The sequence below is a fragment of the Plectropomus leopardus genome, chromosome 7 (assembly GCF_008729295.1).
Source record: "Plectropomus leopardus isolate mb chromosome 7, YSFRI_Pleo_2.0, whole genome shotgun sequence".
NCBI classification, from domain to species: Eukaryota; Metazoa; Chordata; class Actinopteri; order Perciformes; family Serranidae; genus Plectropomus; species Plectropomus leopardus.
Window position 1 is genome coordinate 14,557,152 of NC_056469.1, and position 22,786 is coordinate 14,579,937.

Here is a 22,786-nt window from a genome sequence, read left to right on the forward strand (position 1 = left end):
ATTGAACCTGGGGTACTGCAAAGGTGTAACTACTATACTATGCTCCTTGTGCTGCCTGAGAAAAAAATATCAACCCGGTCTCACACCAAACTCATCAAATACCAACGCCTGGTCAGTGGTCCTTAGTGTCAGGTACCAACACAGCAAGATGCCGTTTAGCATGGGTATGAGATGCACCGCAAAGCTGCATTTTTGTGATGTGCCAAGCAACTGCTATAGTATAAAAAGTGAGAAAGTTTGCATTGAGGTGTCTGCAATCTTGGGACTTTCACTCAGGAGACTGTCCGTTTACCATGTGAAACCAAAAGTCACTTGGGTTATTTTGATAACAACATGTGCCAGTATATGTAGCTTAATATGCTTGTGCAGATGTCATGTGACATATGTCACATAAAAATAGTAAGAAACGTATTTATTTAAGTCCAAAACTGACGCTAAAGGGACACCTACAGTGTCACAGTTTTACATGTAGTGCCGCTGACTAAGAGTCAGTATTTAACAAGTTGGGAGTGAGAATGTGTTGGAGATATCCTTGTTTTTCACATGATGTCAGCTAACTATGCTGTCAGTTTTTATTGTACAAAAGCAGCATGCTCAGATAATCCTGCTTTTGTTAGAGGCTGCAGAACTCAACAAGGCTACAACTGAGAATTGTATTGATATAAAATGTACCAATTTCCCTGTGAAAAGTTGGTAGTATCAGCAGGCTTATAACAAGTACAGAGAGAATCTACTGCATTTGTTTATGTTCTCAGTTGGACCTTTGCTCGTCTGTAAGCAGCTATACTACATCTGGAATCGCACCTCAACTTGCTGATCAACCTACTGCTGGTAAACATCAACTTTCACACTTCTCAAACAAGGGCCTAAGACTTATCTAAAGATGAGATATAGATTTAAGATTTTAAACATTTATTTAGTTAATTATTTTTTTATTTGAAGACATTGTTAGAATCACTACATATGTGGCCCAGGCATCTGCAAATGTGTGTGTGAATTTTAAGTGTGTGTGTTTGTGTGTGTGTGTGTGTGTGTGTGTTTGTGGTACCAGGAGGTGCAGGCATAACGGCCAGCGTGTGACTGAGCGCGAGGCAGCCCGTGTGCCTGCCTCCTTCTCTAAATCATATGAAGAGAAGCCAAGGAAAAATGAGGGAATTTTTTTTTTTAAACTGAAGTGGGCATTTGGATTTGCTTTGATCCCGTACCCCTCATTTTCTGTCTCCATCATGCAAGCAGCAAATGATAAAAGGCAAAAAAGAACGGAGAAAAAAAAAACAGCTTTTCTTACATTCCTCCTGTGTGTGTGTTTGTGTGTGTGTCCCTCCCAGTGAATAGAGCATTAATTGCATTAGCATTACAGCTGGGTGATTTCCACTCATAGAACAACTCTGGAATCAACTAAGAAGACATTTTCAAAGTCTGAAGTATGTTATTATTTTGTGCATTTCAATTAAAAAATTCTTTGTGTAGAAACTGGCATGATAGAAGTGCCAAAGAGTGAAAGAGAAAGTGAGCATAAAGAGATGGCCCGAGCAGAAAGACAGGAAGATTGCATTGATGAAGTTGGCCAAATTAACTGTTCACCCTTGAAAACTGTAATATTTCTGTTACTTCTGTTACTCTGTTCTGATGATTCAGGCATCCAAAATGTAAAATGTGGCAGATGATAAATTGCTGCTGGTAGATTTATTTCTATTGCGGCCACTCAATTAAACCAATCTAATGTCGCCGTAATTTCTACATCTCTTATCAGAGTTAAGTAGTTCTCGGTCTCCTCCTCCGTCCACACATACCGAGTCATGTTTTGCAGAATGTCATGTGACTTTGTTGTACTTTTTCTTCTTCTTTGGGTTTAATGGCGGTTGGCATCCATAAAGTCGAATCACCGTCGCCCGGTGTTACACATCATATGAGCTATAAAAGCAAAAAAGGTCTTTCCATTGTAGTTTTGCAAAATATGCCTATTTTTAAATTGCCTGAAATACCACCTTGTGAGCATAAAAACTTTTATTTGCGATAAATGGGAGTTAATTCAAAATTGACACGTTTCCATACGGCATATTTTGGATTCTCAATTTCAATTTGCGCAAATTGAGGGTTAACAGAAATACGCCCACAGTTGTAAATTCATTTTCTGTGGATCTAGTGATTGGCTAATCAATTAATCAACAAATTGTTTCAGCTCTGAAATAGTGAACTGATGGAAACAAAGATCAAATAAGGGTTAAAGAAGAGGACCACGTAAAATATCTGTGGTGCGTGGAGTCATTTTGGAATTTATAATACAAAGCTTCTAAAATTGTTAAAGAAGCAGAGAAGTCAGGAAATTCAAAGTCTATTATCTTGATCTACATTTCATTTGCTTTTAATAACTTTACGTAATATGATATACACCTATCAACCAAAACATTAAAACCACTGGTTGATGAAGTGAAAAACATAGATCATCTTGCGACAAGTCATTGTTCTGCAGGTAAATTTTGGATCCTGGCACACACACCGCCGACCCCACAGCAGCCAGTGCAGATGTGTGTTAACATGCAGTTCCACTAATGGCCCCTAGACACAGGCTCAAGTGGATTATCTGGGTCTGACCAGACTTTAACCGGTATCAATTAAAATTTTACAGCAAAATGAAAGTCTGCTTTTCCACCTCATTCAGTGGTGGAGTATTTAAAATGTATGACAATAATGCATACATTAACAGTCACCACGATCACTTAAAATATCACTCTTATGTGATGGCATCTTATTTATCTCTTCAGTCCATAAAGTCAAGCGTTCTCAGCTGAAGTCTTAAAACTGTTTCCAAAAGCAAAATCCAGATTTTTTCATACAGTCACCCAGTGTCTCACTTACTACCACAAAAGCACACACCTGCCAGGTGTGTGTGTGCGTGCCCCAAATGAATGGAAATTAATCAAAATGCAAAACAGTTTGTAGCTTTATTTCTCTGTGTTTATGCAAATATCTTCCTCACTCTCCTTCCTCCTGTGTGTGTGTGTGTGTGTGTGTGTGTGTGTGTGTGTGTGTGTGTGTGTGTGTGTGTGTGTGTGTGTGTTTGTGTGTGTTTGTTTGTTTCAACAGTGCAGTGTGAGACCAGTGGAACAGTGAGTAGGCGGAAAATGACGGGCAACAAGATAAAAGCATGCAACACACAAACGCACTTGTGCATGAGAAAAGTGTGTACTGTATAGAAAAATGTCAAATGATTATTTTGGCAGGCTGTTTGCTGTCTCAAGAAAAGATTTTAAAATTCTAATGAATGAGTCTTTTTTATGTCATACAAATGAGTATGTCATAAACTTAACTGGTCTAGAAATAAAAAATATACTTCATGTTTATTATGATTTTTTTTTTTTAAATACCTCAGTTGTAAAAGCAGCAGCCAATTAAACTAGTCAAGGTAGATTTATTATACACTGATATATCCTAAAAATGTTTTAAATCAGCTGTTTTTCATTTTGGTTTTCAAAAACTTAACTCTTTTCAACTAGCAACATTAATAGAAAAAAAGGTGTTTGTGTGGACTTTGTGTGTTTTTCGTTACTTGATTGAGTTTCTGAAGTGGTCCTCTGCAGGGTTTTTCACAGTGCAGCTGTTGAGCACCCAAAGGTCTGCATCTGTTGGGTCATCTATAGAAAGAGAGAAAGCTGATTTTTAGTAAATGTTTTTATGGAACATAACAAGCTTGACTATCAAGAAAACTTAGATCCAACAAATTGAAACATAATCACATAACAAACAACTATAATTAAGAATACTATATAGTATAGTATAGCACAGTGTAATGAGTTTAAAGCATTTTAAGTATACAGGTATATCATTCACAGATTTGAAAAGAGTTCTGCATGCTCTCTTCTCATTAATTCGATACGTATGTGCTTGTTGTGTTGCTCATCCCCGGCTTGCCAGCAGCTAATCCAGATAGATTTCTGAGAGCCACATGAATGGGGGACCAGATTCCATCTGTGCTGGCCTCCCTTCAGCAGGCAACATTAACCAGAGTTGGTTTTAAGGCTTTACTGTTTGTTTGGTCACAGAGCTTTGATGGTACTTATTACGGTTCAGATTTCCTCTGTCTTGACTCAAATAAACTAAATGTTAATATAGTTTTTGACAAAAATGCTTTCATAACTTAAATATGTACAAAACAACAGCAATACCAGCTGTTTTTTCCAATATGCTTGCAAATTATAGTCATTTTTGGTATTGAGACCTTAAAGAAAGAATCCCATCCAGCTCCTGGATTATCTTTGACACTAAAAGGCTGGAAACACTCAAAACAGCTAAGAAGTTCAGCCTGCTGCGAGCTGCCATGCAATGCCTTAAGAAAGTTGGGCTGCTGCTCGGAGCTGCAGCTGTTTTGTTTCTGCGGCAAAGTCGTGGGCATAGAATATCCAAAGCTATTCAGTAAAGTCTTGTGAGTCCTGAAACATGTCAACCTATGTCAGAAAGAATATCTTTCCGCCTGGAACACACGAACATGCATCCCTGCCACAGAAAAATCTAATTACCTCAGCAACCCTTTCTCTGCCATTGCTTGGTGTGGTATCAGCTGGGGTCTATATGCTGGATTATAAAACTTCTGTTTATTGGCTGTGACCTTGTTCTCCTTGCATGGGATCCTCAGACATGGAGATTTATACTGGCAGTTGGTTGCAGCTTAAATGACAAATAAGAAATGCATCTACCTCTTCAACCCACAGATCCTTATTCATTTTGCTGTTAGCATTATAGATACACAATGTTGGATTTCTTACCAATATCCAGTATGCCAATATATAACAACTTATTTGGCCGATAACCGATATCAATATCCGATATATATTATATATATATATCTATATATCTATTGATCTATATCTCTCTCTCTATATATAGACCAATATATTCATGCTTTTCCTACCCAATTTTAGTGCTATCAAGTCTTCTCTGAATGGAATTAACATCATTTTTTGCATACTCTTATCTGGCACACCAGCAAATGAAGACATAAAATACAACGCTTTTTTAATGTATGTAATACTCATTCATTTTGTAAAATAGGAAAAATACTTCAACTTAGGGTTGATGTTTTGCACATGTGATATCGTCAGAAATCAGCGTGTTGGCCAATTCCAATATTTCTTTTTAAAGCCAATACATGCAGACACCGATAACGTGCCGTTTCTATCATGCATCCCTTGTTAGTATCAGTGATGTTGTCAAACAGTTACACTAATGAGCAAGAAGGTTCGTTCTGGACCTTGGGGCAGTATCTGTAGTATCGACTTACTTACTTACTAGGATTTCCTGGGCTTTCAAATGCATCTCACAAAAATACATGAACTCCATTACCTATATTGTTACTTAAACTAAGAGGGTCCTTTAAACATATGCTGACTTGATGTAGACACACACAAACACAGCAGTGTATTGCTACTTGTGAAGTTAAGCTCGGCTGCTGCTCAAGACGATGGTGGCAGGCTTTGCATGGCACTGCCAGGAGAGCTGTCACACACAGACACACATAATCGGGGGGGGGGGGGGGGGGGGGGGGTGCACTGTGGTGGTGGGGAGCTAGAAGCCTGCTCCTTCACACCACATTGAACCAGATATTTCACTTGGAATCCACTTCCCTGCTGCAGTCAAGCATACACACACCCCACTCACAGTGTATCTCCTGCATTAGTTAACTTGATACACACCCTCAAACCTGTAACACACAAACAGGTCCCAGGAAGAAAAGGGAGATTATCCACCACATCACACCTTACCTTCGGTAAACTCTCCTACTCAATCCCTCACTTCAAATAACACACACACACACACACACACACACACACACACACACACACACAGTTTCCCAACCAAGGACAACAGCAATCATCAAATTATTCACAGTAAGACACAAATAAAGCTAGACATCTATTCACTATTATTCTTCATGAGTTCGTCAAATAAAGATGAGACATTGAGTGCCAATCTCAGCACTTGTGAAATAATCCTGTCCTGTCAGACTGTCTAAGGTTCTGACACAACACGGTAACAGTGGGTTGTTGTTCAATGTCGGGCTGTCGGTGAGCGTGTGTGTGTCCCACAGCATCGGTAATAGTCAGTCCCTGTTGCCTGTTTTTGGCTGTCCATTCACCAATGATTAGATCACTTCGATGAGTAAGAGGAGCAGCTGTTTTCTCAGCTGAAGTACAGTTTTAGACCCCGTAGAATGAACAATGAAGTTTCACCTTTGTTTTTATAAAATTGGCTTGTGTTATTAATGTGCTAACTTGCTGACAGCATCTTGAATCTGTCCTGTTCGTCTTCCCTTTTTGAAAGACAGACACAGAATACCGTCCCCTGCTAGTATGGAGAGTTATTTTCTCTCACTCATGCATAAACATACCTGCGAGTTGGCTGTTGGCTATAGTCTCTGTGATGTATTCATATGCATCTATTTTGGCCACAAAACAGTTCTGTAAAGTCTAATTGATGTGTCTGGGCCTTTTAAATTTCAAAAAGTTAAATTAAAACCCTTTAAAATGCTGGTTTGCCAGAGTTTAGAAAAGACTAATAAGACAACAAATGTCACAGAAAAAAATCCTTTCAAAACTTTTAACTCAAACTTTTCAGGCATTGAGGTTATACTGCATGATTTAATATTTCAGGACTTTTAACCAGCTGTAGAAGGAGTGGATATAGAAACCACTTAATCTATTAAAATGTGAAAACACAGCATTGCCTTGAGGTGTGTTTGCTGATTATATCAGACAGTAGGCAAGGCTTAATGAAGTCTCATAAAAACAGTAGCACAGCTGCATGTCTTGTAAATGCACCAAACAAATGTGAGTCACACTGGTAGGACATGAATCATGTGTTGAGTTTGTTTGTTTGGGCCTTTTTGTGTTGCAAGGTATCATCTTTTTCTTTTAATGGCATTGGGACAATAATTAGAAAGAACAAAAAGTGCTGAGTCATCCGTAAGCTGAAATGCAAAACTATAAAATGTGTGTGTGGGTTAGAGAGAATATGTTCAGCTGGCAAAGGATGCCCATTATTACTACCTTTATTTGTCTAGGCAACCAACACACACACATGCATGCACACACACACACACACACACACACACACACACACACACACACACACACACACACACACTCATAAGCAGGACTAATGGGAGTGGTCGCAGCTGTGTGGCTGCTGTCTCCTCTGTGTCCTGAGGGAGGCTTTCCAGACCAACAATAACAAGCTCTCCATCAATTACACACACACACACACACACACACACACACACACACACACACACACACACACATACACACACATACACACACACACTCAAAACAGATATGAACATCTGCAAAACACTCCTATCTACAGAGTCTGCACAACTTACCAGTACACAGAGACAAACTATACCGTGAAAAGTAAAATTATGCCGTAACTTAGAAGCTTTTGCTTGTGGGTTATATATCAATCCACTGATTCTTTTTTAATCAACTGATCATTGACATAGCCTGTAAAATGTATGTTGAATTTCATAGTCCTATCAAAAAAAAGATAATCTTTGCATTTCTTTTCAAAGGTGCAAATGTTTGGTGTTTTTAGTTTTTATTACCTAAAGTGGTAAATTTACCTAAAGTTTACCTAAAGAGGTAAATTTGATGCTAAAACTACAATTGATAATGATTTGATGATAACTGATCAATAATTTCAGTACTATATTAAATATTGCTCCCTCATTGCTGTGCTTGCCCATGACATGTGTTATACAACTGGCTTCTGTTCACCTTATTTTCCATCCCTGAGGCAAGGAACCCTGTCCAAATACCCAAACTAAGGACTACTTCTCTTGTATTTATGGCCTCAGACCTCTATGGCCCTTTCAGTCAAAGTGGCAACAGTAACAGATGTCCTTGATCCAGCACAGGATCAGAATAGGGGATACACAAGTACAACAGTCCATCCACATCCAGTGGCAAAAGGTTGACAAAATCAGACTCCAGCAGCAAAACATGTGAAGACCTGTAGTAGTACATGTATTGGTGGCAACTACACATCCTCCACTGTTGCTAATACTGCTGCCAGTGAACTGAGGGTCAAACCAACCACAAGGCACTGAAATTAATCAAGGCAGTAGCTGCCTCTCAGTCAGAAAGGGCTTTAGAGGTTTAATCTCATGGCAACAACCAGAGCAATATACAGATGCCTGAAGCTAATTTCAAAACTCAAATTTTTCACCTTGTTATAGCTATGGGAATACATCTTCATTCAACTCTTGCCATTTTTGCACGACAAGACAGGAATATTTTTGATGCCCCGACTAAGTGATGGTGTTTTTTTAGTTCAGGATCACGTGTACTGCAGTGTTACAATTAAGAAAGCTATGGTAGGTGGCTTTCTGTTTCTTTGAAATCACGACAATTGTTGGGGCAGCTGGTGAAACTTTCCCATGTTTATTGTTGCAGGGACACCAAATGGAGCTTAAGAGATGAGCAAATTTGATTGAATGGAGAGATAAAGACCATGTTGAGCACTTAAGTACACAGGATCTGGTTAAAATATTAGAGATCTAAACTTAAAAGGGGCAGAAATTTAAATAATTCTTAAAGATGAATCATTGTGCAAAAAACTCATCCTTCCTTTGAGTCTTGTGTTCAGTTGTGTGCTGTGGAATGTTAACAAGCTGCTTCATTTTACTTCCATGAATGTAGATGTTGCTGCAAATGCAGAAAATGCAAAAAAAACAAAACTTAATTGTGAAGACTGTAAATCTGTGGGTTTTGTTGAACAAAAAGAATATTGCAAGATGGGCCTGATCATAGAACCTTGCAGCTCAAAGTGAACCCAATTTGAATGAGATGCAGATCACTGGATATATGAGCTATTCAGTCAGGTCAAATAACTTTTGCTGAGCTACCTATTTTTCAGACAGTGCAAGCAATGTCTAATAACGCATAATAGGAACGTCACGCAGAGGTGAATTAGAAGCAGAGCTGGAAAGTAAAGACCGACACTGATGGGTCCGAAATGACACAAGAAATCATACATCTCCACAGCTGCCACTGCAAATTACTGCCTGGAGACACCCTTACTCCTCCATGAAATTCAGTCAGAGGAATAACACCAGAGTCTATGGACAGCACTGACAGTGGCTGTCACGCTCTCAGTGACAGCTGCTTCTGCTGAGAGAACTTTATCTCATTTGAAACTTATCAAGCCATAACTGCCATCATCATCCATGTCACAAAAATGCAGTGTACTGGCTGTCATTAGTAGTAACTCAGACTTGGCGCAGCTGCGACAATAATGATCTTAATGATGACTAAACTTAAAAGATACAAAAATTATGCTTTACTAAAAGACAAATATCCATTGTATAGGGCAGCGGACAGAGCAACACTTAAAAGGAAAGCATCAAGCCGCACAAAGTGCTGTCAGTCTAGAATAGCTTTACTTTTAGGGAACATGTCATGTTATTAATTCATAGGCCTAAATGTCGGTTTTTCTGTTCATCTCTCCATCAGTGTGGGAAAGTACCCCAGGGTAACCTTCAATGACTCAGCATTTAAGTGTACATAAATTCCTACCACTCTAAGAAATGCTATTGGGAAATCTCTGGAAAGGGAAATTTGCATAAGATTTGCATAGGTATGGAGATACAGCCAATGACGGAGGAGGGATTTCATTATTTTTGCAGATCGCGGCCATCAGGCAATTATCTGAGAAGTTGTTAAAACAGAATGTGCACAAAAACTGTTGACTAATCTTTTATCTGATAAAGAACAGGCCCAGAGGGTAAGACAAGCATCCTGTTATGTGTTTGAGAGTGGGTGTGAGTATCTGTGTGTGCGTGTGTGTGTGTGTGTGTGTGTGTGTGTGTGTGTGTGTGTGTAAGAGAGGGTGTGTGTGTGTACATGTTGCAAAATTAGTCTATGTTAGCCCAGCATTAAACCTGCAAACTGAGAGGAAGTCATAGCTTTAAAAGGAGCCTTTATTGTCCCGGTGCGGTACAGTGCATTCTGGTAGTATCATATCTGGTAGTTCTGTAGGTTTTCTACCTACCACAGTCCTTTTTTTTCTCCGTTTTCTCTGGTCATACAGCTCCAATTTTCCATACGTGCACATCTACTGCAAAGACAGCCCAGTTTGCGGGGGGGGTTCTTTAAAAATCCATCTTTCCAGCAGTGAAATACTACTTCCGTAATTACCTGGGATCAATTCACTTACAATCAGAAAACGATTATACCTTTTCCTCTAATGTGTGACTAATGTGTGATGTGTAACTGTTAATAATGCAATTGCTGCCTTAGAACTATTGTAGGAGTTCACACATAGAAACAATTTAATAAGGCACATTTTTAATTGATTAGTTCATGGAATGTTTTTTATCTTTAGTTTTGCACAAAGCTGTAGTAGTAGAAGGTGAGCTTTGGGTGTACCTTACATACAAATATCTCTGTCTCCTATAAACACACACACACACACACACAAGTGGAATAATGACACTATTTCACTCAGTCTGCACCCCACAGATGAAAAGCCTATTTTATATTTTATCCAATGTAAGATATATATCCCATTTGACCACAACAGCTGACCCCCAAATAAATTGTTTTTTTTTCTTGGTGTGTGTGTGTGTGTTTGAGAGTTTCTCCAATAAGGCATATAAGGAATTCCACCCCTGTCAAACAGTCGACCCCACTATCCCACTATACACAAAAGGAAAATGACCCGTGGATGTGTGTGTGTGTGTGTGTGTGTGTGTGTGTGTGTGTGTGTGAGATGTAGTGAATTCTTTTAGAACATTACCACCAACTGATCCAAATGACAGAATCTAATCCATGAGGTTCACTTTGGTGTGTGCTTCTGTGTGTGTGTGTGTGTGTGTGTGTGTGTGTGTGTGTGTGTGTGTGTGTGTGTGTGAGATATTCACCCTTAATTCACCCCGCAACCAAATCATACAAGAGAGACCAGGATATTGGAAAGGTAACACCTGGGGTCAGTGTGTGTGTGTGTGTGTGTGTGTGTGTGTGTGTGTGTGTGTGTGTGTGTGTGTGTGTGTGTGTGTGTGTGTGTGTATGTGTGTGTGTGTGCGCGTGCGTGTAACCATATACACAAGGTCATACATAACACATTTCAATAGCACTACTCCCTATGGAGATTAGGAGGAAGTGTTATAGGAGCAGGTGCATAGATCGAATAAGTATGGATGGAAAGATGGACAAAAGAAAGAACAAGTGAGCGCTAGGATCAGATGGCTGCTTGTGTGTATAAAAAGAAAAAACAGTAAAAAGGATTTAAGGAATGGGAAGGACCAACAGCCATTGAGGAGAGTCATCCTGAGAGAGGACTCAAAAGAGAAAAGTGAATGTGAAGTGGAGGCAGGTGATACTCAATACCCAAATGGGTTTTGGGATGACCACCAATGTGGACAAAAATGAAGGAGAGACAGAGAGACAAAACGAGATTTGAAATGAGGAAGGAGGAGAACAGAGTGGTGGAGATGAAAGTAGAAAACACTGAGTGAATGGAGGGGAATAAAGAGGCAGGACAGGGGGGAAATGCAGCTGGAAAGAGAAGTGGGAGAGTGTCATCAGTGAGTGTCCCACTCTGATCTCACACAAAACAGCTGTTTCATAAACATCATAATAAACATACATTTTATGGCTGACATGTTTTAGCACACTTGTCACATTTGTGTGTGTTCATGTTTGAATTTCTATAAATATTTTGTTTCAGACAGAGAAAAAAAAAGATGTATTCTGCTGTATTTGCACATTATAGCCGCTGTCAGTGTACCCACAGGTGTGTGCAGCCAGCACCCCACAGAGAAACTGAGAGGAGGCTCAGCTGTAGGGTCAGAAAGCAGCAAAAAACATAAACAATAACAGACAGAATGGGAATAAGGGAATCGCCCTGAACTCCCATGTATCCTGTTTGCAGATGTGTCAATTCAGAAATAAAAAAAAAAAAATCAAATTCAACTCTGTTGCTTAATGTAAATAGAAAACTGTTCACACTTAAGTGTTAAGGTGTGATGTTTTGTTTTCTTTAAAGCAGCTGGTTAAAGCTATTACATTTAACCATTAGTTGCACTTTTACCTTTGTACAACATAAAAATAAGATATAACACAATTGCATGTAGAAAGGCATATCTGCTATTGTGACAGCAGAACAATAGCATGCCACATAATACTAAGCACAATGTAAATACACAAAGTTAATTTTGAGCACAACCCTGGATGCAGGAGTGTTTTTGTGTTATTTTACGTGATTCATCACTTGAAAAGCCCATCCTCCAGGTAACATCCTCCTGAGATGTTTTTAAATTTTTTCATAATGGCAAGGGAATCTGGGACTAAAAATATCAATAATGCAAAAAGGTCTACATCTTGACTCCACACTTACCAAGAATTTTTATCAGGTATAGACGGCTTAGGTATATGTTGCATACATGGGAGTGCTTTGTAACTTAACAATTGAGTTTGTCCTTGTCCACCATGACACCTACAAGACCATAAGTGCTATGACTGAGTCGAGGTGCGGTGGCTTGCATGTATCGAGCCAGTGAGAGTGGAAAAATAGCTGTTTTTCAAGGACATCGACCATAGAAAATGGGGCAATGGTATATTCTGTCTTCTATGCTTCCACTGCCATGTGTATGTGTGTGTTTTTACACAGAAAACAACAGAATCTATAAGTATCAGCAGCATGCAGTGGTTAGCACTGTCACCTCTCAGGAAAGGTGAGACCCCTCTACCTAGCTGAGGCCTTTCTGTGTGAAATTTGCATGTTCTCCCGGGGCTGCAACAGTTTCCCCCCCCAGGCAAAGGCATGTAGGTTGTGTGAGTTGAAGACTTGTAGATGTAAATGTGAGTATGTGCAAGATTTCTTAAAGCAACGCCTCCAATACCTTACAAAAACACGCACACAACATAGGGCCGCACAATTAATCGAATATTAATCTTGATTGCCCACAATTAACACGTTGGACTGCAATATTAACAGTTAAAAATGTGTACTCTACTCTTAGAAAACTTGAAACTTCATGTCAAATCAAGTATTCCCTAAACTAACTGCCAGCCTCCACGTTTAGGGGAACTGTCTTTGTGCACACGTAATACTGAAGCCTAAACTATCTAAATGCAAGGCCCAGCATTTCCACAAAGGGATTCACAGAGTCAACCAGGGACAGAATGGCATTTCTCACTAAAAATGAAAGAAATAAGCTTCCAAAGATATAACTTGAAGGGAGTAAAGATGGTTTTCAGAGTTGTCTCAAATAACAGTATTTTACTGGAGACACCAGAGTAAAAATGAGAGCCACAGACACGGTGGGAGGTAAGAAGGGATGGGTGTAATTCTTATAGCGTTGTTAAGATCCTATCAGCATGCACATACCTGCTATTTTATCACAACATCCTGAAACTACCATCATTCTTTTACACCCTCTTTTCCCCAAGCGTAACTTTTTCTTTAATCGCCTCTCTTCTCCTTTCCATTTTCCACATATTGCCCAAACACTACATTTCCCCTCCTCTCCCATCTCATTTAACCACCATATATAACACCCACTCACTTTTCCTCCTGCATTCTCATGTCATTTTCTAACCCAGAGTTGTCACCACTTTCTCATCTTTCTCATTTCTCCACATATCAAAAGGGTCTTATTCTCTTTTTTCTTCCTTTTTGCCTTCTTCAATTTCTACTGCACCACACAAACTCAATATTAACCTCAGACTTTTCTGCTTTTCATTTTCACCACTCCCTCGCCAAAATTACAGTGTCCTCAGCTGATCAATATCTTACAGACAGATGACGCTGAATACTTTCTCTGTAGGATTCTGCAGTACAAGAGCAAAAGGAGATTGTGCAAACCTAGAAAAACTTTCATAAATTTAAAATCATCCTTATGTGACATACATTTTAAGTTGAAAGTGATCAAGTCAAGTCAATCAAAACATCCCATAATTCATCAATTTTAGCTGCAGTGAAGGACAGACAACAGCTTGCTTGATTGTTTCATTTACAAAAAAATTAAATAGCTTATAGTTAGGTAGTTAAATATCATCCCCCATAATGGATGGCTATTTTACTATCAAACATATACACAATAATTCTTACTATAAAATAACAGCTATGATATGGACAATTCCAGAATGTCGTCCCTTTTGACTTTCGTGCTGCAACAAGGCTATATGTCAAAAAAACTGTTCTATAAATAGTGGGTTAATTTACAAAGGCTTACAGCAACACATTCCTCTCAGTAATTGGCACTGTGATCTAAATAATTAAAGACTTGTGTTGATGTGATTGCAATCTAAAATGAAACAGCAATCTTGCTCTCTAGCACTATGGAGCTCCCATGGTGATTACTCTGCAAACAGATTTGTTTTTGCCCTGCCAGGAGAGTACTTAGCATTTCTAGTTCTCACTGATCCAGCATCCTGCTTGGGTATTTCAGGCAGTTCAGGGAAGTTCACTGTAGTCAGATCTTGTATATTTATGTAGGAAAAAGAGCTCTGGAGACTCTCAGCTTTCCAAGCACCATAAACCTTTCATACAAGCTCCTTTAATTCTCTCTCTCGATGATAGATATATCATATATAACCCCACTTTCACTGCTATCACTGGGGCTACAGTATCATATTTTCCATTTCAGACAGACCTACTTAACAAGTTGCCAAACTTTCTCCCTCGCCAGCTATACACACAGTGTGTAAGTTATATCTGTCCCTTGTGGAGACTAGCAGGTAAAGTTAAGCTATGCAGGCATATTTAACTGTACAGAGGAACGAGGCGACAGGACTGAATGAAAAGGGTTGTTTGTACTTGCTGTCTTTGCAGTACACTAGTTCTCAATCAAATTTGGATTAAATTTTCCGATACTGATCAGCTCCACTCTCTGTGAGTCCATTCCGTCATTTCCCCAGACTACTCAGAATAAAACAAAGTATCATAATGATTGAGAAGTGCAGATTCTTCAGACCAGAGAAACAGATCCACGCTGTGTCTGATTTCCCTCTGGTCTTCAGCCATGGTACGTGATATATGAGGGCAAAGACAGAGACGTCTGAGTGTGTGTACATGTATTTGTGTGTGCGTGCAGTTTGAGTGCGACTGAGTAGAGGCAGACAGCAAGCCCTAGGGGTCAATATGATGCTCCTGGTGCTTCACACACAGACCACACCATGACCCACTTTCCATCCCATCCCACACACACCCCCACACACTCCCACGTGCACAGTTGCATGCATGCATGCACACACACATACACTTCTCTCCCTTGTTATTTCTGTCTTCTACCCTCCATCCATTCCACCCTCCATCTCAAACACATCATCTCTCTTCCTCCACTGCTCCCCCTCATCTCTCATCTTACTCACACACACAAAAAAACACACAGGACATGCTGACCTTGGGATACAGTGCAGTGGTGGTTTATAGGGGATGTATGCTGGGGCAAAGGGGTGGCTTTGGGGTGAATGGACACACTTGACTGAGCTAACAAGGCCTGTCTGGCATGTCTGGCCAATTGGCTGACTGGACAGCTGGATGCCAGGCTGTGTGGCTTGGAGGACAGGTGGACTGGGAGGCTGGGTGGAGCAGTGACCCTGAGCTGTGCATCACAATCAAGTCATATACATACAGCCTTTGAGGAAAGTGAGCTTTGCTTGGACATAACGTGATCCTACTAAATTTCTTGCTGCTTTCTCACACTGACAATTACTCTCCATCTTAAACTCAGAACAGAAGTGACCATTTAATGCTAACAGCAGCAGCATCACAGACAAGTAATTTGATCTTTGTGGCGATCCATAATAGCAATGAGAAGTTTTGGTAACATTAAAATTCAACATCACTTCTTAGGGCTGGGATGAAACAGATATTGGTTTAATGATGAGCCACAGTAAAATTCCTTACAGTTAGTTTTACCGTTTCAAAATGTAATACTAATTAAAACTTTGATTGATTACTGTGCTTTGAAAGACTCAGTAAATACTGTCTGTCTTCAACAAAAGTGAGCAACAGTCTCCCAGACACAGGTGCAGTATGCAACCTTGGTTTGTTTTGCTATTCTCTTGTTTTCAGAGTGGGCGTGCAGCAGGCAAACCCAGCAATGCTAGTGGTCCATGTTCTCATCTACAGTGACACAGACACTGTGTAAGTATTTCAAAGACAAGCTATTTTCAATATTAATACACATTTGATATGGTGTTCATAAAGTGTTGGCAAGAGATGCATTATAATGGAATTTATGCCCATATCAGATATACAGATATATAACAACTCATTTTGCCCGATAACCGATACCGATATTGATATAACCATTTTTTCCCACCTACTTTTCGTCATCATCAAGTCTCATCTGTAGTGGAACTAACACTATATTACGCATAACAGCAGATGGAGACATAAAATGCAATGCTGTTTAATGTATGTAACATTCCTTCACTGTACAAGTGTTGTTTACTTTGTTAGTAAAAGGAAAAAAAGCCTATTTGTTTGTGATATCAGCAGAATTTTCATTTTAAAAACCAGTATCAGCAGATACTGGTTTTTATTATTTGAATGTTTATGCAAACAAAAACTGCTGCAAATTGTCAATAGAAAACCTGAAATATACATTTTCAGCATATTTTGCCAATAGTGTGATAAAACTGATAACTGTGAAAATTTTGGTCACTATAATAGTGAAATGAATTTTTCATACTCACTGATCTTTAACTGGGGCTCACAACTGGCATTTGTATCACAACAACATTTTTATTTCTACAGTAAGCTGCAAACATGCCTCAAATGATTATTGTAAACTTTTTCAAAAAAAGTTGAAAACATCCTGCTATGATTTGTGGGTAATGTGTACTTATTTGCTTTTGTTTTCATTCATACAGGCGCAAAAGCAATATAGATCAGAGGACTAGGTGAGCTCGGACATAATGTAAGAGGACCTGATTGACGATTATTCTTAAAGCAGTTAAATTACTCGTCTCATAATTTTTGTATATACTGTTGCGTGACAAAAGAATCAACTTTTCCATGTCTCTCAATTTTCACAACATATTCATTTATCTTTGGTGTCCCACAAGGACTAAAACATCTGCTGCTATTGATTTCATATTTTTGGTGCTGGACTGTTCATTACAAGCTCTGTTGGAACGTATACCATTAGGGTATTGATTGCACCACACTCCTGAAGCACAGAGGGTATTCTGGGCACAGACGGAGCAGAAAAATGCCAAGCATATTAAAAGTTAAGTACTGCCACACATACATTAAATTTCCATGGGAAACACTTGTCTTTTCATGACTTAATCTAACACTATTACACTTTAAATGTGTCACATCACATAGAACATTATCCCATGTTTGGGGAGTTAAGTGCTGAGCTACTGTCGCAAACACCTTGCTTTTAATGGTCAAACCAGAAAATAAGAAAGACAAAAAATAAAAATATATATAAATAAATATAAATAAATATAAATATTTTTTGCTGACTCTGCATTGCTATTGATCCAATTGTTACACCACAAACATATCGCCTCACACACAATGCAGCTATGTGACTGACTGATAGATCTGGGTAAATGCATCAAGACATGAAATAAAGCAACGACAGCATCTCAGGAATAATTGTGCATTTGAGAATTCATTACACGCAAGCAAGTCTTTATTATGATGAGTCACATAGGGAACTGATAAACTAGACCAAATATAATGTCTACTCTCACTCACGCATGCACACACACAACCATATTCCCCAAGCACGTGTGTGAGAGTGGGTGTGTGAGGCGTGACAAGTTGGCCATGTTTGATTGGGAACAACAAGACAGAGTCCCAGCTGACAACATTTCTGTCTAAAAGGTTCCCTCTCCTAGGGGAATGAGTGAGTGCATGTGTCTGTGTGTGTGTGTCAGAACATCTATGTATGTATGTGTGTGTGTGTGTGTGTGTGTGTGTGTGTGTGTGTGTGTGTGTGTGTGTGTGTGTGTGTGTGTGTAAATCTGTGTGTGTGTCACCTGCATGCATGTTTTTGTGCATCTGTACGTTTGCCTCACTGACGTGGCAAATTGTGAATGGGCCTTAGAGGACTTTCGAGTTTCACCTCCAATCACATTTTACAAATGAGCACTCACGCAGGCACACAGTCACATACACACAAACACTGAGACATACACACACAGAGGGGCCTTGGGGTTTTGGCGGTTGGTCTATCTGTCTAGCAGGCTGAGCAACCACTCGGCCGTGGTTGATAATGCAATCAACTGTCATTAGAGGGACGCTGGCTTGCTACACAGACACACACACACACACACACACACACACACACACACACAGAATACATCTACTAACAATACACTAACACCTGTCAGTTACAGGTGGTTTTTGACAGAAAAACAATCTGCAACTATTTAGATAATTGATAAATTGTCTTTTTTTTCAAAGTAAAAACAGTCAAAAGGAAATATTGCTGTGTCCAATGTGAGCATTATGGTTGTTTGCCTCCGCAGACCAGTCAAGTCACAGTTACAGTTTACATCATGTCTGTCATGACTCGTGTAGCCATGATAGTTGACAATACTTCCAATATTGGATATTGCTGCAAAGAAGCTACAAATTCTAAAAAACGGATGCCTTACACACAGCTTCAACCCAGCAGCACAGCAGATCTATAAAACCCTATCCCTAAGGTGGGCACAAAAGATTAGTTTCACCAAATCTGCATCTGATCAAATGTCTCCCTTTCTGTTCATGAGTTATGACAAATGGCCAAAAATGTCTTTTTGCCGAATACTATTATGTCACAGTGAAGTTAACCTTTGACCTCTTGACTTAAGATGTCATCACTTAATAATTTTATTCTATCATACATTTGTGTAAAATTTTGTCAAAATTACAAAAACTATTATTGAGTTATGGTCAAAAACTTGTTTTGTGAGGTCACAATGACCTTGACCTTTAACCTTTGACCATCAAAATCTAATACTTCCATGCTTATGTCCAAATGGACATCAATGCCAAATTCGAACAAAATTCCTTCAAGTTGTTTTTGGATTTTCGTGTTCACAAGAATGGGACAGCCAGAAAACCCGAAAACATAAATCCTTTGGCCACCAAGGCATAAAAATAATCCTGATTAATTGATAACAAAAATAACTATCAGTTGCAGCCGTGGACATAATTAATGCATATATGCAGTTACAAAATACCAGAAACTTACATATGAACATACATGTGGAAAACACTACACAACACTGAAAAACACGCAAGCACAGCCACATCCTCATCGGCAGTAAATCTTCTGATGCAACTGCAGAGCAATACCAGTACAGAAATGGAACTGGATGCCTCAGAGACCCTGTGTTATTAAAGGTTTGGTGTGACATCTCTGTGTCCTATTGGTCCTGCTGTTTTTATTTCATTTTATTTATTTAATTGTTTTATACTTCCTGGTAACATACAGGTCGTGTTGGGAGGGTTATAAGACCTGATATCATGCACCTAGGATGGCATGGCACAAGATATTTCCATACCTGTGCTCATTACAAACTACAAACCATATGTCATTAGGAAAGATGAGATTGCAGAGCAGCCAGCGACGAGAAAAAAATCAGGCCCCAGGCTATTTAATCCATCTATTTAAATGTTCTGTGATGAAGATAATGTTTCTAGGTACACAAAGTCACAGCTGACAACTGAAAGTATCCAAAAAGTTACACTGTGTATCACTAAGTACAGGTTTATCCATCTGAAAATAAGATGAATTTTGAAGTAGTTTTAAAAATAGTCAGATGACTTCAAAAACAGGCTATGTTTGATGGCACCTGCATTGAGACCATTGGTAATACTGACATAAAATTTAAATTTTATAACAATTGTAATAACACACTATATTTGTCACCACAAAGAGCTAGAGCGTGATAGGAAGTAATATAGCTCTTCATTTTGCAGTGTATTCAAATCTGTTAAGTCTGGGCAGTCTGTTTAAAAAGCTTATTTTTCAGGAGTGGAAAACTTAATACGGATATCAGCTCAAAATAGAGAAAAAGGGATGTATTTTCAAATGCATCCAGATTAGTGTGGACATCACCTTAGCTGTCATTTTTTTTAACAGTTCTTTTCTTTTCTTTCTCTCTCTCTCACTCTCACACACACACGCACACACACACACACACACACCAAATATACCAGACTGCAGTCCTCTCAGACTCACTGGGGGCCTTTACAGCATCTTTCCCACATATCAGCTTAGTTTAGTGGCAGAAATTCAGAGCAATGGCTCTTGTAGCATGTGCATAATCTACTGTCTCTTTTCAGAGACAGTTATGGCAGTGTGTGTGTGAGTGTTGCTGTGTGTTGGTGTGTACTACTGAGAGGCAGGGAGGGTGCGCCAAGTTAGGCACAGCAGGGGCTCACGGTAGCACTCACGCCAACAGTTTGACAACATCTTAGAAACATCTATTCACTTGGGATTTCTCTCCTGTCCTTAACAACTCTGAGTCCATTACTGTTACTGAGGTAGAGTCAGCCTGACAGATAGAGGCAGATGGAGGCAGACAGAGAGAGAGAGAGAGAGAAAGGAGGTGGAGAGTTGGGATGGAGGGAGGGAATCAAAAAGGAGAATTTGGGAAAGATAAAGGGAGTGCAGTAGTGGAGATGCAAAGAAGAAAAAAAGAGATGATAAGAAAAGGACATTAGAGATTGAGAAAAGAGTTGAAGGTAAGAAAAGTAAAGGAGGAGCATCGACGGAAATTATAAAAATGCAGGGAAAGAGGCAGAAAGTGAACAAAACAACGGTGCACAAAGGCGAGACTCAGCATAACAGCAGTAAGCAGGGGTATCTTAGTGAAAAATAGCAGGGAAGCTCAGCTGAAAGTGGAACGGGAATGATGAATGCTGTGTGACAAGCCAAACCGCTAATTTGGATGGCAGAGGTTTGCTTCTACAGGGCAAGAGGCTAGAGTCAATCTGTCTCTCTTACGTCTGATCAAAGAGACACAGTGTGTGCACCTGGGTCCAGACAAGGGCCCCACTCTTAAGACTAAAAATAGTGGAAAACCTACTGAACTTGCAACAGACAATTACACACTAGGCTTGTGTGGTATCATGATATAAAGGTATACCAAGATATTTAGAAATCCCAAAGGAATATTTTTTTAATACCATCATAAATGCAGAGGCTCCTCTATTAAACTAAACTAAACTGTATGTAGTGTTTATGATGAATTAACATGCAATTAAGCCTTGTCAGTCTTCTCTGACCAAAAGAAAGTTGCATTCAAAAGGTGGACAGTTGTATTTCTCCATTAAATAAGGAAAACAGGTGTGACAATACTTTTCTCAACATTTTGTTGGCTTCTATTGTGTATTTATTAGTCTGAAAAGCTGAAAGCTTTTTGAAAAACACCATTAACCGTATTCCCTGGTGAAATTTCGAGGGGGCATGAGGGTACCACCCAAGCCTACTGCTTACAGTATCTGCCTACACTGAGCAACATCAAGGTACATTTTTTTTCCATTGCACCAGTATTTCTAATCTACTATAAGTCACCAAATTATTGTTAAATAATAATACCACAGAACAGTGGTAGTTCTGCAATTAAAGTGGGTTGGGGATGTGGAAGGTGTACATGTGGACTGGAGAAATAAATACATTTTGAGCTATTTTCGAAGCAATCACTGTTAAAGAAGATAAGAGGGCTTAGTGGGGCACATATGGGTTGCATGGGAAAAAGGTACAACAGAAGAAAGTAATAATAAACATCTGGCAGTGGATTCCCTGTGATTTTAAATGTGCATTAAGTGTGATTTATTGAGGTGCATACAGGCAGGGGATGGAAACCAGGCCTGAATAGATTTTTGCCATTACACGTCTCACCTTGCATAGATAGGATGATTTGAAGCCTCAGGTTCAGGCAGTAATTGGGGCCAATCACTAGTCTGCAGCGCAGACAGAAAACCATTATGATCATCAGTGCAGGCATGAAAAGATATTTCACACAGTGAGAGAGGGATTATTAGAGTCAAGGGCACAAAAGTCAGTGTGTCTGGGAGAAAGAAGGGCCTGGAAGGTTACCGAGTGACAGAGTAATATAGCAATGATTTCACTTTTACCACACACCTCAGAGTGAAACATGGGAGACTCTTTCACCTTCGAGATTGAGGCCAGTGTAATCGCCTTCTCATTATTAACACCATTTGACTGACCACATATGAAGTTAGTGTTCGGTCTGGTTGGGGATGGAGGAAAATCAGAACTGACAAACTAGAAGTGTCACAGTCACAGTGACAGAGCCACTTCAAGTTTATCATCCTGTTTGGTTCTTCTGCTCTAAAAGAGGAGCACTTAGCCTGATTCAGGCTTCCTTGGCAGTGGATGCGAAAGAAGATAACTGTGTAGCTGCCTATGACAACTTAATAACCCACTTAAGACAATTACTATTGATGGAAGCATGGCATCAGAAGAGAATACTGTAGTGGACTGCCTTGGCGTGGTCTTTTCATTTTCCCTCTGGGGGACTCCAGAGCTCAACTTTCCCCATACAAGTGGGGGACACGTCAAGACAGACTGTTTTATGAACCCAAAGAATTTAACCTAGGGTTCTAAATTAACTTTGTTGAGACCCCCCTTGGACATCTGCAAACAGGTTCTGCTTTTAAGCCACAAAAAGTGTCAGCCTTTGACACTTTCCTGCTCAAGATGCCATGAGAGATGGGTGTTTTCGGGGGTCTCATCTAGTTCACAACAGGGTGTTATGACATCCTGATGACCTTTTGGGGTCACTCAGACATGCAAGAA

The 22,786-nt window shown here is 39.5% G+C and overlaps 1 protein-coding gene across 1 annotated transcript in view; it reads right to left on the reverse strand.

Annotated features, from left to right (window-relative positions):
- Positions 1-22,786, reverse strand: part of cdkal1 (CDK5 regulatory subunit associated protein 1-like 1) — a 270,459-nt gene that overhangs the window by 219,126 nt on the left and 28,547 nt on the right. The window contains exon 4 of the mRNA XM_042489706.1: positions 3,551-3,635. Coding sequence (XP_042345640.1) covers positions 3,551-3,635 — 85 coding nt within the window. The remainder of the gene's footprint in view (positions 1-3,550; positions 3,636-22,786) is intronic.